Source organism: Mus caroli, unplaced genomic scaffold (genome assembly GCF_978045245.1).
Source record: "Mus caroli unplaced genomic scaffold, Mus_caroli_1 scaffold_17, whole genome shotgun sequence".
Lineage (NCBI taxonomy): Eukaryota > Metazoa > Chordata > Mammalia > Rodentia > Muridae > Mus > Mus caroli.
This window is the reverse complement of record NW_028227272.1, coordinates 13,509,703-13,525,113: the sequence shown is the minus strand read 5'-3', so window position 1 is coordinate 13,525,113 and position 15,411 is coordinate 13,509,703. Positions and strand designations below refer to the sequence as shown.

At 40.4% G+C, this 15,411-nt stretch overlaps 1 protein-coding gene across 3 annotated transcripts; it reads left to right on the top strand.

The window, feature by feature from the left end:
- Positions 1–1,951: 1,951 nt before the first annotated feature.
- On the top strand, positions 1,952–12,480 carry LOC110311728 (uncharacterized). 3 transcript variants are annotated; one of them, XM_021185227.2, is made up of 6 exons: positions 1,952–2,050; positions 5,077–5,125; positions 9,200–9,653; positions 9,739–10,097; positions 10,505–10,805; positions 12,206–12,262. In XM_021185227.2, exons 3-5 carry the CDS (start codon positions 9,243–9,245, stop codon positions 10,536–10,538), a joined length of 804 nt encoding a protein of 267 aa, XP_021040886.1. In that variant the 5' UTR covers positions 1,952–2,050; positions 5,077–5,125; positions 9,200–9,242; the 3' UTR covers positions 10,539–10,805; positions 12,206–12,262. The 3 variants fall into 3 exon arrangements, with proteins under 3 accessions (XP_021040886.1, XP_021040888.1, XP_021040887.1); XM_021185229.1 differs by lacking the exon at positions 10,505–10,805 and having other exon boundaries at positions 12,206–12,480; XM_021185228.2 differs by lacking the exon at positions 5,077–5,125.
- Positions 12,481–15,411: the final 2,931 nt, after the last annotated feature.

The window sequence follows — 15,411 nt, the reverse complement described above, 5'->3', positions numbered from 1 at the left end:
TCTCTATTTTTCAATGTCTTCTGTCCTCCCTCCCTCTTCCTTCTGCTCTCTTTTTCTCCCTCTACCCTCTCTTCCTTTCTTCCTTTCTTCTTTTTTTCCTTCTTTCTTTCCCTTCTTCCTTTCCCTTCTTCCTCCCTCCTTCCCCCATTCTCTCTCTCTTTCTTTCTTTCTTTCTTTCTTTCTTTCTTTCTTTCTTTCTTTCTTTCTTTCTTTCTTTCTTTCTTTCTTTCTTTCCTTTTCACCTACCTGCCATTCTCTCTGCTTGATTCCTTGATTGCTAGCTATCCACAGGTTACACAGTGAAGTTAAAGGGTTCAGAGGTCTCAGAAAAAGTAGGTGAGTAGAAACAGAAACAGAGCCTGCAGTGATGAGAAAAGAATGGAAGTGAAGATGCAGAGGAGTTGACAAAGCAGCTTGGGTGTGAGATCAGAGCTACAGTCTTGAGTCCAGTTGCAATAGCAAGAGGAAAGACAAGGTTCAGATGAAGGATTAGGCAGACAGACATCAGGTTCAATGAGGAGAAAATACAGACAGATGGCAGTGGGTGAGGTTGTGTCTATGGCATGGACTAAACCAAGTTGAAGCTCTAGGAAGTGTCAGGATTTTTCCATCTGTCCATCTTCAAAACATACACTTGAGGACAAGGTAAAAGCTTTGCAGGAAATCTCCTAGATAATACTCTTATGATGTCTTGCAATTTGGAGAGTTTTGTCTCCATGGACAGCAGAGAGGCAGATCAGGTCCAGTGCTTCGAGGAAATCCATGTAGCAGAATAAATAGAATGTAACACAAATGAATAAAATACTGAGTGTAGTCCTTCTGGTGAACATGCAGAAGGACAGAATCAGAGTTTTGAACAGAAAAAGAAGCCATCCTTCCATCCTTCATCTTGTGGCAGGTTGGTTTTCACCTCAGTATTTTCAATAACATGAATTCAATATGTGAAGTTTTGTGATGATGCAAACCCATACATTTTTCTGAAGGGCAAAGATGGCATGGCTCCATGTTCCATGGGCCTAGAAATAAAACTTTTTGCGTATTGTACTTCATAATGGCAAGACTTTTCTCAGTAATACTCCAACCACCAATCCCTGTCGTAAGATATCTAGGAATTATATGAGAAATCAGACAAGGATTCTATGAAACAGTTGTGATGAAGCTTCTCCCTTGGTGGCCTGTAGGGGCTCCTCACATCGTGCCCTGGGATACAGTGGACACAGAACAACTTACAGCAACTCAGTATCAATGAGCGAACACATCTTTTAAATCCATTAGTTTATGTTCAAAGCAAAAGGCATTGAACACTCTGAGTGCAGAGATATTGAGTCTGTAAAAGCCGAGGTAACACAGAATTTTAGGGCACAAATCTCAAGACCATTAACAAACCCTACATAAATTCCTAACTAGTTAAAGCCAGTATCCATACTCCAGAGAACCACATATTCCTCAAGGTATCATCTTCTCTGTTATTATTGATGATTGCTGTTAAGAGTAAAAGGTCTTTGTCATGGGTTGGATGTGATATATCCTGTGCTGTCTCATGTGTTTAGACATTCAGTCCCCTTAGGCAGCCCTGTTTGAGTAGTTAGGGAAACCTTGGATGTGTGGCCTGCTGGGAGGCAGTGGGTCCTTAGGAGACCTGGGAGACTGTTCATGTACTGAAACCAGTTGCCTCATGCTCTGCTGCCAGTGCCAGAAGCTGAGCCCTCTATCATGCTGTTCCTGAACCTCTGAAAGCCTGAGCCAAACCAACCTCTACCTCTCAGAAGTTGTTTAAAGTCATGGATTTGAGAGGAGCCATGAAAAGCCCTTGAGAGTGGAAATGGATTTTGGCTAGCTGTGATTGGGCCTTAGCTCCCATGACCTCACAAATAGCCATTATGAGAAGTGATAGTTGCTCACCCATGTAAGGCAGCAGCTGAGAGTGAGCAGTAAAGAGAGCTGTTTGTTAGTTTAGGGTGGTCAGACTCAGCATTGTGTTCTGAGAATTTTATATTTTATTGTTAATCTTTGGAACTGAACATCTGTGATCCCCAAGGACCTGAACATAGTGAGTTTGCTTCATGGTGTTTGGTTTTGGGGCCTGGATTTTGATCTACTGTTTATAGTTTTGGATTTAGTTAACTCATTGGCTTTCTTTTTAAAAATTATCATCCATTTTTATTATCTTTTCATTTATCTTTGCTATTTTGTACATTGTTAGTATGTACATAGTAGCTGTTAAAAAAAAAGGAGTTTGACTACTCCATGTACCTGGAACCTACCCACCAGCTTTGATATTTCCCATGGCATTTCCCTGCCTATTTTAATTTCCCATCATAGTAAGAACCTTTCCTTTCCCACATGCAACTCATGAGACAAAAACATGCTCTTGGCAGTGTTGAAGGACAGCACATTTCCTCATGGCATCACAGTGTTAAGGACAGGCCTCCATCCCTTTGATTCTCATTAATATGAATTTAAGAAAAAGGGATCTGCTACATTGTCTGTGGAGATGGGGAGATTTGAGGTAGGCAGAGTCATGTAGAATTTGAGGGTCTGAGTGAGGAGGACATTGAAGAAGCCTGTGTGTTCACTCTCTAACTAGTGAATAACCATGTCTCTCACGGAGGTCAGCACAAAGCCCTGTGAGCCCATTCAAACTTGATGTTATTGCTGTTCTCATGATAGTCAAAATGATCTCCTTAAAGTCTGAATGACAGAAGACTCACATCATCTCCTGTTCTGAATTTGTGGTTTATAGAGAGGGTGCTGTTTGTGAAGGTTAGGAAACACCAGAGAAATTGGTTCATTCACAGAACTGAGATCTGCAAAAGCCACAGAAGCAGCTGCTTCAGACCCATTTTCTCAAGTCTCCAGCTGTGCTGTCCAGGTTCACTGAGAGCCAGAGACTAAGTAAACTTATGTACTGGATGTTGTTTCTCAGGGATTTGGTCGTGGTCATGGGGAAAGCAAATCAGTGTTGGTAGATACAAAGCAAAATAAAAATTTGGTTGTGAGTAGCATGATTCATTCTTTTCTTACAATGAAGTCACTGGAGCCTCTGTGCAGATTCGCAGACCCTGTTCATTGATCCAGAGACTGGGTCTGGGTCTTGTTCTCACACTGCAGAGCTGTTGTTTGGTTGGCTGCAGAGTGTCTGGATGCAAACTTTGGGTCACATAGACCTTGATATTATTGATCACTTGGAAGCAGACATAGTTAATCTGATTTCACCTCAAGAGCTTGAGTTTGTTTTCTAATCCGATCTCAACAGTTTTGTTTCCTAGTTTGTTTTGATCTAGATCTCTTCACCATTTTTTGCATTAATTTGTGCTTTTACTTTTGTTCTTGCTTTCTCCCACCTTTAGTTCTACTCATAAATAAGTATGATTCTTTAACATTTTGACATTTAATTTGTTTTATTTTACATGCTTTGCTAGTATGATGTAGATGAATTCCATGAGAGTGTGCACTTCAAATACATTGCCTGTACCATTACATCCCCCAAGCATTGATGAGCTTTAAAAAAGATCACCTATCCTATTAATAATCTTCCAGACCTGACACATCCCATTCACTCCCAAACCAAAACATGCCATGTAAGACAGTCCACAGCATTGCAGTCTCAAATGAGAGTTTTAGATGTCCATCCATAGGAGTTTAAGATAAAGGAATTGTATATCAGGAGCACAGAGACAATGATGTCTGTAGTAGTGGGTTCTTATGGAATGCATAGTGTTAGTGAAAAGCCATTGAAACAGTCTATAGGGTCACTCTCAAAATAGTGCAGACCCATATCCCTAACCATAGATGCACAGTCTATCCTCTTCCTTATTATGGGGCATCCTGTTATTAAAATCAAAGTGTCCTCCTCAAGGTTTGATGGGAAAGGCATCACACCTTCTCATGTGTCTGAATGCTTGATCTCTAGCAGGTTGTACTGAGTAGTTGGGAAGATCATGAAACCCCAGTACTTTAGAAAGTAGGAGAAGTTGGGTGACTGGATGCATCAAGGGCCCACCCAAGCCATGTGACCAGCTGCTTCTGACCCACCTTGTCAACTCACCAGCTTCACCAACTGCCATGCCTTCCTTCTCCTTTGAGAGCCTGGGAGAAGGGATACCTCTTGTCCCTTAGGTTGCAAGTTGTTGAGGATTTGTACACTGTTATGATAAAAAATAATGAAGTTTCTAAGGTTGTATAGAGAAACTTCTTTAGGTTATTCCTGTGGTTACTGATCCATCCCTTGCAGTGACATCATGGCAAACTTTGAAAGGATGGAAATTCTTTTTATAGAAGACATTGTAGTGTGCTGGAGTTTGTCCTGATGTTGCAGAGAAATTCTTATTGGATGAAGGGCAGTTGGACTCCACCATGGGTCCTGATAAACTTGGGCATTACTAGACTCTTAAGTCTTGACATTGGGAATTTTACTATCTGTTGCTGTGGATTTTATCATCTGTGTTTCCTTTTGATTTGTACCCTTACTGTTTTTGCTTTGAGGCATGATTTCTGCTTGTGTGTTCATTTTTTTTTTAATAAAATGGTTCTCCTTCAACAATTTTGCTTCGCTATATTGTATTCTGTTATTATTATTATTTTTTGCATTTGAAACCTTAACTATGTAAAGTAAGGAATATTCCTGTAGCACTCCTATACATGCACAGCGTGAACTTGGATCATTTTCATCTGTTTTGTTACATTGCAGCAGCCCCTCACATGTGCCTACATTGTGCCTGTTGATTAAGAGTCAATTTACTCAGTCGTTGCTCTAGATAAGCTCAGTATACCTCTGGAACTGGCATGCTCCATGTGACCAATCCTATGTATCTGTCTAGTTCAGACTATGCCAGCATTTCATTCTTGGTGGCTGAGCCTGGCCCCTTCCCTTGACATCCTTACTTGCTTGTTGTGTGATCTACCAAAGAATGCATTTTCAAATGTACACATAGATTGTCAGCAAAGAAATTAACTTACACATTGTGATACATATGTGCTCATGTGTGTGTGTGTGTGTGTGTGTGTGTTACGTTTTTGGTAATAGTATAATACTAACTTTGTAGACTAAGTTCGTAACAATCTTTGTTTTTCTAGTGAAGCAGCTTGAAGATCATTGATCTCTACTATACTTTGTTGCCAGTAGGTAAGATCCACTATGCAATCCGTTGGGCCTGGGCTGTCCTTCTTGGGAGAGACTGTATTACTCGTTCAATCTTGTACTTACATTGACCTCTTTACATGTTCATAAGATCTTGAATGTATCATCACACTCAGGATGTAGTAGTAAAAGGGAGGCAACCGGTGGTGCATGTTTGTTATATCCATGTTGGTATCTGTTTTGTGAATTGAGCAATCTCTTTCTTTAAGAACTATCAACACTCTGAAGTACAAGGTTGTCTAGATGGATCCTATTTGTATTTACTAATCAGGTGTAACATTTCAATACTTTTTGCATGTCAAGTTTTGCTCTTGTTTCTTTGATCTTTGTTTCATCTTCTAAGTATCCCAGTTATTTCCAGGTATGATCTTTCTTAGTTTTCTCATACTTGCTTTGGAGTTGGGTTGGTTTCTTGTTTGTTTTTCTGTTTAATTTTTTTTTTTAATCTCTGACCACATGATACATAATTACACTGCTTGAGAGCTTTGGATTTCATGATATACAAATTGATAGCTATAGCCTTGCCTCCTAGACCTGCTCTTGATTTTTTTTTTCTTTCTAGCATATTGTGGTGGTGTCATTGTCCACATTTTCAGGTTCAGGGCATGCCTGAAAAAATTTCATGCACAGATCTCAGTGATCCAAATTTTGCTATAACCATTCAGTCAAACACAGATGTCAAACCATCTTTTTTTGTGTTTAGTACTCTGAAATGACAAGACTTTCTCAATAATGCTGGAACCACCAATCCCTGTCTCATGAGATCTAGGGATTCTAATGAGAAATCAGGCAAGGATCCTATGGGACAGTTGTGATGAAGCTTCTTTGGACACCTGTAGATTCTCCTCACATGCCCTGGGATTGCAGTCGACACAGGACATCTTTTAGTACCTTAGTGCCAATGAGGGACCCCCACATCCTTTAAACCCACAAGTATAAGTTAAAGTCAAAAGGCATTGGACACCCTGAATGCAAAGATGATAAATCTGTTAAAAGCCAACTGTTGATACAGAAAGATAGGTCTTAAATATCAAGACCATTAATGAACCCTACATAAATTCCTAATTAGTTGAAGCCACTGTCCATATCCCAGAGAACCACATCTTCCTCAAGGTATCATTTTCTTTGTCTTTATTGATGATTGCTGTTAAGAGTAAAAGGTCTTTATCATGGGTTGAATGTGATATGTCCTGTGCTGTCTCATGTGTTTAGACATTCAGTCCCCTTAAGCAGCCCTGTTTGAGTAGTTAGGGAAACCTTGGATGTGTGGCCTGCTGGGAGGCAGTGGGTCCTTAGGAGACCTGGGAGACTGTTCATGCACTGAAACCAGTTGCCTCACGCTCTGCTGCCAGTGCCAGAAGCTGAGCCCTCTATCATGCTGTGCCTGAACCTCTGAAAGCCTGAGCCAAACCAACCTCTGTCTCTCAGAAGCTGTTTAAAGTCATGGATTTGGGAAGAGCAATGAAAAGGAGAACTTGGTAAAGAGATTTTACTTTAGATGTGTTTAGGTCACAGGTCCCATAAGCTCACAAGGAGTCATTGTGAGAAATGCTAGTCTCATGTACAGCAGCAGCTGGTCTTGGATCTGGTTCTTATACTGCTATAAGCTAGCTGCTTGTTATCTAAGAGCAGTCGGATTGTAATTGTGTTCTGAGATCTTTATTTTTTTATTTCCCATATTTGGAATTGAACATCTGTGAACCCCACGGACCTGAACATAGTGAGTTTGTTTCCTGGTGGGTTGGTGTTGGGGTAGGGGTTTGGATTTACTGTTCATAGTTTTAAATTTAGTTTGTGCATTTGCTTCCAGTGTTTTTAATCAACCAGTTTTCTATTATTCTCTTTTCATTTTTCTTTGCTATTTTGTACATTGTTTTATACATTAAAATCCTTGTTAATATGTCCATAGTAGCTGTTTAAAAAAGGAGTTTAACTATTCCATGTACTTGGAACCTACCCACCAGCTTTGATATTTCTCATGCTATTTCCCTGCCTATTTTAATTTTCCATCATAGTAAGAACCTTTCCTTTCCCACATGGAACTCATGAGACAAAAACATGCTCTTGGCAGCGTTGAAGGACAGCACATTTCCTCATGGCATCACAGTGTTAAGGACAGGCCTCCATCTCTTTGATTCTCATTAATATGAATTTAAGAAAAAGGAGTCTGCTACATTGTCTGTGGAGATAGGGAGATTTGAGGTAGGCAGAGTCATGTAGAATTTGAGGGTCTGAGTGAAAAAGACATCGAAGAAGCCTGTGTGTTCACTCTCTGACTAGTGAATAACCATGTCTCTCAGTGAGGTCAGCACAAAGTCCTCTGAGTCCATTCAAGTTTGATGTTATTGCTGCTCTCATGATAGTCAAAATGACCTCCTTAAAGTCTGAATGACAGAGGACTCACACCATCTCCTGTTTCTGAATTTGTGGATTATAGAGAGGGTGCTGTTTGTGGAGGTTAGGAAACACCAGAGCAGTGGAAACCAGAAGGAGAAATTGGTACATTCACAGAACTGAGACCTGCAGAAGCCACAGAAGCAGCTGCTTCAGACCCATTTTCTCAAGTCTCCAGCTGTGCTGTCCAGGTTCACTGAGAGCCAGGGACTAAGTAAACTTATGTACTGGATGTTGTTCCTCGGGGATTTGGTCGTGGTCATGGGGATAGTAAATCAGTGTTGGTAGAGACAAAGAAAAACTTTTTGCTTGTGACTAGCATGATTGGGTATTTTCTTGCCATGGCGTCACTGGAGATCATTTGTTCATTTAGACCCTGCCCACTGAAGTCACTGACTGGTTCTGAATCTTTTCCTCTTGCTGAAGAGAAGCTGTTGCTTGGTTGACTGCAGACTCAGCCACTGGGTCAGCTAGCCACTGATGCTATTAATCACTTGGAAACAGACATACCGGATGTGATTTCATCTTAAGATGTTGAGTTTATTAGCTAATACAATTTTACCTCAAGAATTTGAGTTTGGGGGCTGTGGATTTAGCTCAGTAGTAGAGAGTGCTTGCCTAGCAAGCTCAAGGCCCTGAGTTCAGTCCTCAACTCTGAAAAAAAAAAATTTGAGTTTGTTTCTTGTTGTTTTTCAATTTTATCTCTATCTCTTCAGTGGTTTTTAGATTAATTTGTGCTTTTACTTTTGTTACTTATTTTCTAGCACCTGTAATTCTATTTATAAATGAGTACAGCACTTTGACATTTTTGGATTTTAAATGCTTTGGTAGTATGAAATAGGTGTTGCAAATAAGAAATTTTATCACGGCTGGTGAGATGGCTCAGTGGGTAAGATCACCCGACTGCTCTTCTGAAGGTCCAGAGTTCAAATCCCAGCAACCACATGGTGGCTCACAACCATTCACAACGAGATCTGGCGCCCTCTTCTGGAGTGTCTGAAGACAGCTACAGTGTACTTATATATAATAAATAGATAAATCTTTAAAAAAAAAGAAATTTTATCACATTGTATACTTTGAACACATTGTCACTATTATATTCTCCAAGTTTTGATGATCAAAAAAGTTCTCCTATCCTATTAAGTATCTCTATTCTGTTAACTATCCCTGGACTTGCCATGTCCTATCCACCCAAAACCAAAAAAAAAAAAAAAAAAAAAAAAGATGAGGACATTCAACCCTCTGTAGTTCAAGGTTTCCTAAAGTTCCCAAGGATCCTATTTGTCTCCAGCATACCTTACATCTCAATAATTTCTGTCCTCTCTGGGTGATTCAGTCAAGGGTTCCTCAGATCTGTTCATCATTTAAATGGACCAGTTCTTTGTTTCTTTGCCCTTTGTTTCAACCTCTAAGAGTGAAGTTTTGTCCAGATGTCATCTTTCTTAGCTTTCTCATAACTGTTTTGTGGTTGGGTTGGTTTTTAAAATTGTTTCTTTTTTTGTTGTGTTGTGTTGTGTTTTTTCTCTTTGACCACATGATACACCATTGCAATGTTAGAGATAGGTTTGGTTTTCATTATATACAAGTTGACATTTGTATATATTTGTATAGAACTCCTGTACCTGATCTTATGGTCTTTTTTTTGTTTTTGTTTTTTACTTCTAGGAGATGGTGGTGGTCCCATCATCCTCCTTTTGAGGTAAAGGACATGGCAGACAAATTTTCATGGGCACATCTCAGTGATTCAAATTTACCATCAGCATCCAGTGAAACATGCACAGATCTGAGTGATGCAAATTTACCATCAGCATTCAGTGAAACAGGGTGGTCCATCTCCAGCCTGGTGAACACTATATGTTCCCTGAGCCACATGGCAGTGGAGAACTTGGACAGGGCAAGAACAACTCACTTTAGAGATACCCTGGCAAAAAACGATATACTATTCAAGAAGAAAAGCCATTACCATCCTGGACAAATAGTACATCTTCAAAAAAGATACTCAATCAAGTCACCTGCATGTCGTATCATCCTTCCTCCCTTTCCCTTAAAGAGGAGATGGAGTGAATTGGCTCTGCCTACATTCATGGTGGCATCAAAAAACGGCAACATTGTGCAGCAGGTAAATGTCAAAAGTAGCAAGTGTTTTTGTAGGTCCAGGTCACCTGTTTATACATATCAGCTTACCTGTGAATTCTGCCCCACAGGATGACTGTGTGAATATAGTGAATATAAATGCTACAGAGACAGATGCTACTGATTTGTTTGCTAAAACATCCAAGGGGATAAAAAAGGCTGAGATTGAAGAGACAGGAATTACCATCTCATTTAGTCTCACACCTCTGGATGTGCTGTCCTTTTTGGAGGATACCACAAGCAAACAGAACCCTGGATGTTCCATCCTTGAGTTAACATCTACCAAGGGCCATCTCCAGGAGGCACCTATAGCCCCAAACAGGAACAGGAACAGCAGAAGGCTATGGAAGTGGGTGAGGAGACATATTATTCACCCATTCAGGAGGTTTCTCTGCTTCCCCACTCGAAGTAGAAGACACAGAACATCCAGGTAAGGGATAACAAACAATGGAGAATGAAGTCCCAAGGAAGCTGAGTTGGCATGACTGCCAACATTCACATGACATTTGACCCTTCCTTTCCAAAGGCACTCTACTATTGACAGGCTGCACCCATTTTTAGAGCACAAACCTTAAGATGTCTAAAGCCTGAAACGAGCTTTCCAACTAAATACTGCTGATGTATATCTGAAGAAGTTGAGTCAGAAGCAGACAGCAGTGGATGTGACCAAGGGCAGATGATGGAGGGAAAGAGGAAGGAGGAGTTTTTGGTGAAAAGGAGCACAGGTTAGGAAGAGAGGAATTCTGTGGAGAACTGTGGTACCACACAGCAGCTCTATGCTAAATCCTTCAGTGTCAATGTCATTAATAGAGTCCTTTCTCTGTGTCTTCTTTCAAGGATTGATCATTGGGCCCAGGCCCGTGGTTCCTAAACCACAGGCCTGTGTTCGGCCTGGTACAGCAGAACTGCTGCAGGGGGAACCAGGCCAGAAGAGGCAGTGTATACAACCTTTTGTTACCTGTCAGATACCTCCCCCAACCAGGACTCCATCTCTGTAACCCCATCTCCTACAGAGTGTGAGTAATTAGCTCTCTACTCATTGACATCATTGTTCCCAATGCACTAATGCATGGACAGAGAAGTCATACACATAAACTTCCTGCTATGAAGAGACAGCCATCCTGACTCTGCAGTCCAGGTGAGAGAATTACATTTCCCACCTGATTCATCATCTTTCCATGCTGTAGCCCCTTTGGTACCTGGCTCAAACAGGTGGGACTTGCAGTGTCAGTGTCTCTCAGCACTAAATATTCAAGACATACTATGACATTGTAAGTAGAAGTCATGGCCCAGTGTGGAGTACCATCGTATTTAGGGAGTATCCTTTCTATGAGCTTCTTGGATTGGAAAATTCTTCTAAGCAAGCAATGAAAGATTTTCATGGCCTTCCTCATGAGGTCTTGGAAATGGTAGAAATGGTAAGTCTCTGAAATTTGTTACCTCATTATATATTTTATTATATATTATATATTATTTGGTGCTACAATATTTAGACTGTGGATTCTGGAAGCAACGAACCTGAGGCATATGTCTGCCCATCTCCCCTCAAGGCAACTGCTGCATACCTTAAGGCAATGTGAGTGAAATGTGTTTCTGAGAGGCAAAATAACAGAATCCTTTAGGTACATCAAACACAAGGCCAAACTAGTTCCTTTCAACAACTCTGAAATGCCAGGGCTGCTCTGCCTAGGAGACTAGACTCATCAAAGAACATGGTCACTTGTGTTGCCCTTTGAGTCAGCAAAGCCATACTTCAGATCTTAACACAAGTCATAATATGTCCTTTTAATCTAAATTTCCCAGTTCCACGGGATGCTCATCATCATAGGAAATTGATAATAACCAATGGTTTCTCCAGTTTGTAATTTTCTACAAAAATTCTACAAATCAGAAAATATACTCATTTTTCAGCTGCTTATGCTTTTTGTAAAACAGTTTCAACAGAGGATTGACCCCCACAAACTACCATATGCTTTCTGGACTATAATATGCTCATGAGAATTATCATGAAATGAAAAACTATCCATCAGGCCTTCCCATCTTGTGGCAGGGTTGAGAGCTCACTAGACCAAATACTTGTTCTGAAAACATGAGATGAGTTCAGATCTAGTGAACAAATAAAAGCCTTGCATGGCAATGTGAACTACAATATCACACCAATATTGATAGAAGGAGACAGACCCTTTGGTAGCCCCATGCAGATGGTCTAGCCACGGTTCTCACCTCCAGCTTCAGGGCAAGTGTCTCAGAAAACAAGGTCAAGATAACATTTGAGACACCTTACTACTCATACACGAGCCAACACATGCAAATACTCCAGGCATACACATAAAGTCATAAAACTGTACTTAAATACACACAAGAGGTATGAAGAAGGGGAAATAGAGAAAATCATTGATGAGCATTTCATATTTCACAATGATGGTCCTTATGTGTGAGATGTGTTTCTCAACATGCTATCAACATGATTTTCATCCAGCAGCATTCAAGTGAAAGACTCATGCATAACTGTGTTTTACTTGATTTTTGTCTCATCAGGTGTGTCTATCACAGAGCATGCATTGACTGAAATCTATGAAGAACAGCAGAATAAACCCTTTCCAGTTGCCTGGCTTGGAGTACCATAGGACACTGGCTCTTAGCTTGTTGTAGGAGGCCTGCCCACAATGCCTCTGTGCTGTGAACTTTGTGTGTTCATTTATGCCCTGATGTGAAAACTCAAAACATATGAAGAAACTGGGGCAGTGTAACAATTTCCATACTTTAGCCATGATTTATCAGGCCTAACATGTAAATTCCTTTATGTTATTAAATGTTCACTTGATTTTTTTTTTCATACATAACTACAGCAATAGTCATAAAACAAGAACTTTAATGCAAACATATCCTGCCACCTGGTTACCTTCAGTCAAATTTCATCAGCTGTCTCTTGATGTTTTATTTTTTCCTTTTGCATCTGTGTTTTTTTTAATTAGGTATTTTCTTCATTTACATTTCAAATGCTATCCTGAAAGTCCCCCATACCCCTCCCACGCCCGCTCCCCTACCCACCCACTCCTACTTCTTGGTCCTGCTGTTCCCCAATACTGGGACTTATAAAGTTTGCAAGACCAAGGGCCCTCTCTTCCCAATGATGGCCAACTAGGCCATCTTCTGCTACATATGCAGCTAGAGACAAGAGCTCTGGGGGTACTGGTTAGTTCGTATTGTTGTTCCAACTATAGGGTTGCAGACCCCTTTAGCTCCTTGGGTACTTTCTCTAGCTCCTCCATTGGGGACGCTGTGTTCCATCCAATAGCTGACTGTGAACATCCACTTCTGTGTTTGCCAGGCCCCTGCATAGCCTCACAAGAGACAGCTATATCAGGGGCCTTTCAGCAAATTCTTGCTAGTGTATGCAATGGTGTCTGCATTTGGAGGATGATTATGGGATGGATCCCTGGGTGTGGCAGTCTCTAGATGGTCCATCCTTTAATCTCAGCTCTAAACTTGGTCTCTGTAACTCCTTCCATGGGTGTTTTGTTCCCAATTCTAAGAAGGGGAGAAGTGTCCACACTTTGGTCTTCATTCTTCTTGAGTTTCATCTGTTTTGCAAATTGTTTCTTGGGTATTCTAAGTTTCTGGGCTAATATCGACTTATCAGTGAGTACATATCATGTGTGTTCTTTTGTGATTGGGTTACCTCACTCAGGATGATACCCTCCAGATCCATCCATTTGCCTAGGAATTTCATAAATTCATTGTTTTTAATAGCTGAGTGAGTGGTATTCCATTGTGTAAATGTACCACATTTCCTGTATCCATTCCTCTGTTGAGGGACATCTAGGTTTATTCCAGCTTCTGGCTATTATAAATAAGGCTGCTATGAACATAGTGGAGCATGTGTCCTTATTACACATTGGCACAACTTCTGGGTATATGCCCAGGAGTGGTATTGCTGGATCCTCTGGTAGTACTATGTCTAATTTTCTGAGGAACCGCCAGACTGATTTCCAGAGTGGTTGTTACAAGCTTACAATCCCACCAACAATGGAGGAGTGTTCCTCTTTCTCCACATTCTTGCCAGCATCAGCTGTCATGTGAATTTTTGATCTTAGCCATTCTGACTTTGAGGTAGAATCTCAGGGTTGTTTTGATTTGCATTTCCCTGATGATTAAGGATGTTGAGCATTTTTTCAGGTGCTTCTCAGCCATTCGGTATTCCTCAGGTGAGAATTCTTTGTTTAGCTCTGTACCCCATTTTGTAATGTGGTTATTTGATTTTCTGGAGTCCACCTTCTTGAGTTCTTTATATATATTGGATATTAGTCCCCTATCTGATTTAGAATAGGTAAAGAACCTTTCCCAATTTGTTGGTGGCCTTTTTGTCTTATTGACGGTGTCTTCTGCCTTACAGAAAGAAGCTTTGCAATTTTATGAGGTCCCATTTGTCGATTCTCAATCTTACAGCACAAGCCATTGCTCTTCTATTCAGAATTTTCCCCCTGTGCCCATATCTTTGAGGCTTTTCCCCACTTTCTCCTCTATAAGTTTCAGTGTCTCTGGTTTTATGTGGAGTTCCTTGATCCACTTAGATTTGACCTTAGTACAAGGAGATAGGAATGGATCAATTCGCATTCTTCTACATGATAACCACCGGTTGTGCCAGCACCATTTGTTGAAAATGCTGTCTTTTTTCCACTGGATGGTTTTAGCTCCCTTGTCAAAGATCAAGTGACCATAGGTGTGTGGGTTCATTTCTGGGTCTTCAGTTCTATTCCATTTGTCTACCTGTCTGTCACTATACCAGTACCATGCAGTTTTTATCACAATTGCTTTGTAGTATAGCTTTAGGTCAGGCATGGTGATTCCACCAGAGGTTCTTTTATACTTGAGAAGAGTTTTTGCTTTCCTAGGTTTTTTGTTATTCCAGATGAATTTCCAGATTGGCCTTTCTAATTCGTTGAAGAATTGAGTTGGAATTTTGATAGGGATTGCATTGAATCTGTAAATTGCTTTTGTCTAGATAGCCATTTTTTACTATATTGATCCTGCCAATCCATGAGCATGGGAGATCTTTCCATCTTCTGAGATCTTCTTTGATTTCTTCAGAGACTTGAAGTTCTTATCATACAGATCTTTCACTTGCTTAGTTAGAGTCACACCAAGGTATTTTATATTATTTGTGACTATTGTGAAGGGTGTTGTTTCCCTAATTTCTTTCTCAATCTGTTTATCATTTGTGTAGAGAAAGGCCATTGATTTATTTGAGCTAATTTGATATCCAGCTACTGCATTGAAGCTGTTTATCAGATTTAGGAATTCTCTGGTGGAATTTTTGGGGACACTTATATATACTATCATATCATCTGCAAGTAGTGATATTTTGACTTCTTTCCAATTTGTATCACCTTGACCTCCTTTTGTTGTTGAATTGCTCGGGCTAGGACTTCAGGTACTATATTGAATAGGTAGGGAGAAAGTGGGCAGCCTTGTCTAGTCCCTGTTTTTAGTGGGATTGCTTTTAGCTTCTCACCATTTATTTTGATGTTGGCTACTGGTTTGCTGTAGATTGCTTTTATTTATTTATTTATTTATTTATTTATTTATTTATTTATTTATTTATTTGGTTTTTTGAGACAGGGTTTCTCTGTGTAGCTCTGGCTGTCCTGGCACTCACTCTGTAGACCAGGCTGGCCTCAGAAATCCGCCTGCCTCTGCCTCCCGAGTGTTTAGGTATTGGCCTTGAATTCCTGATCTTTCCA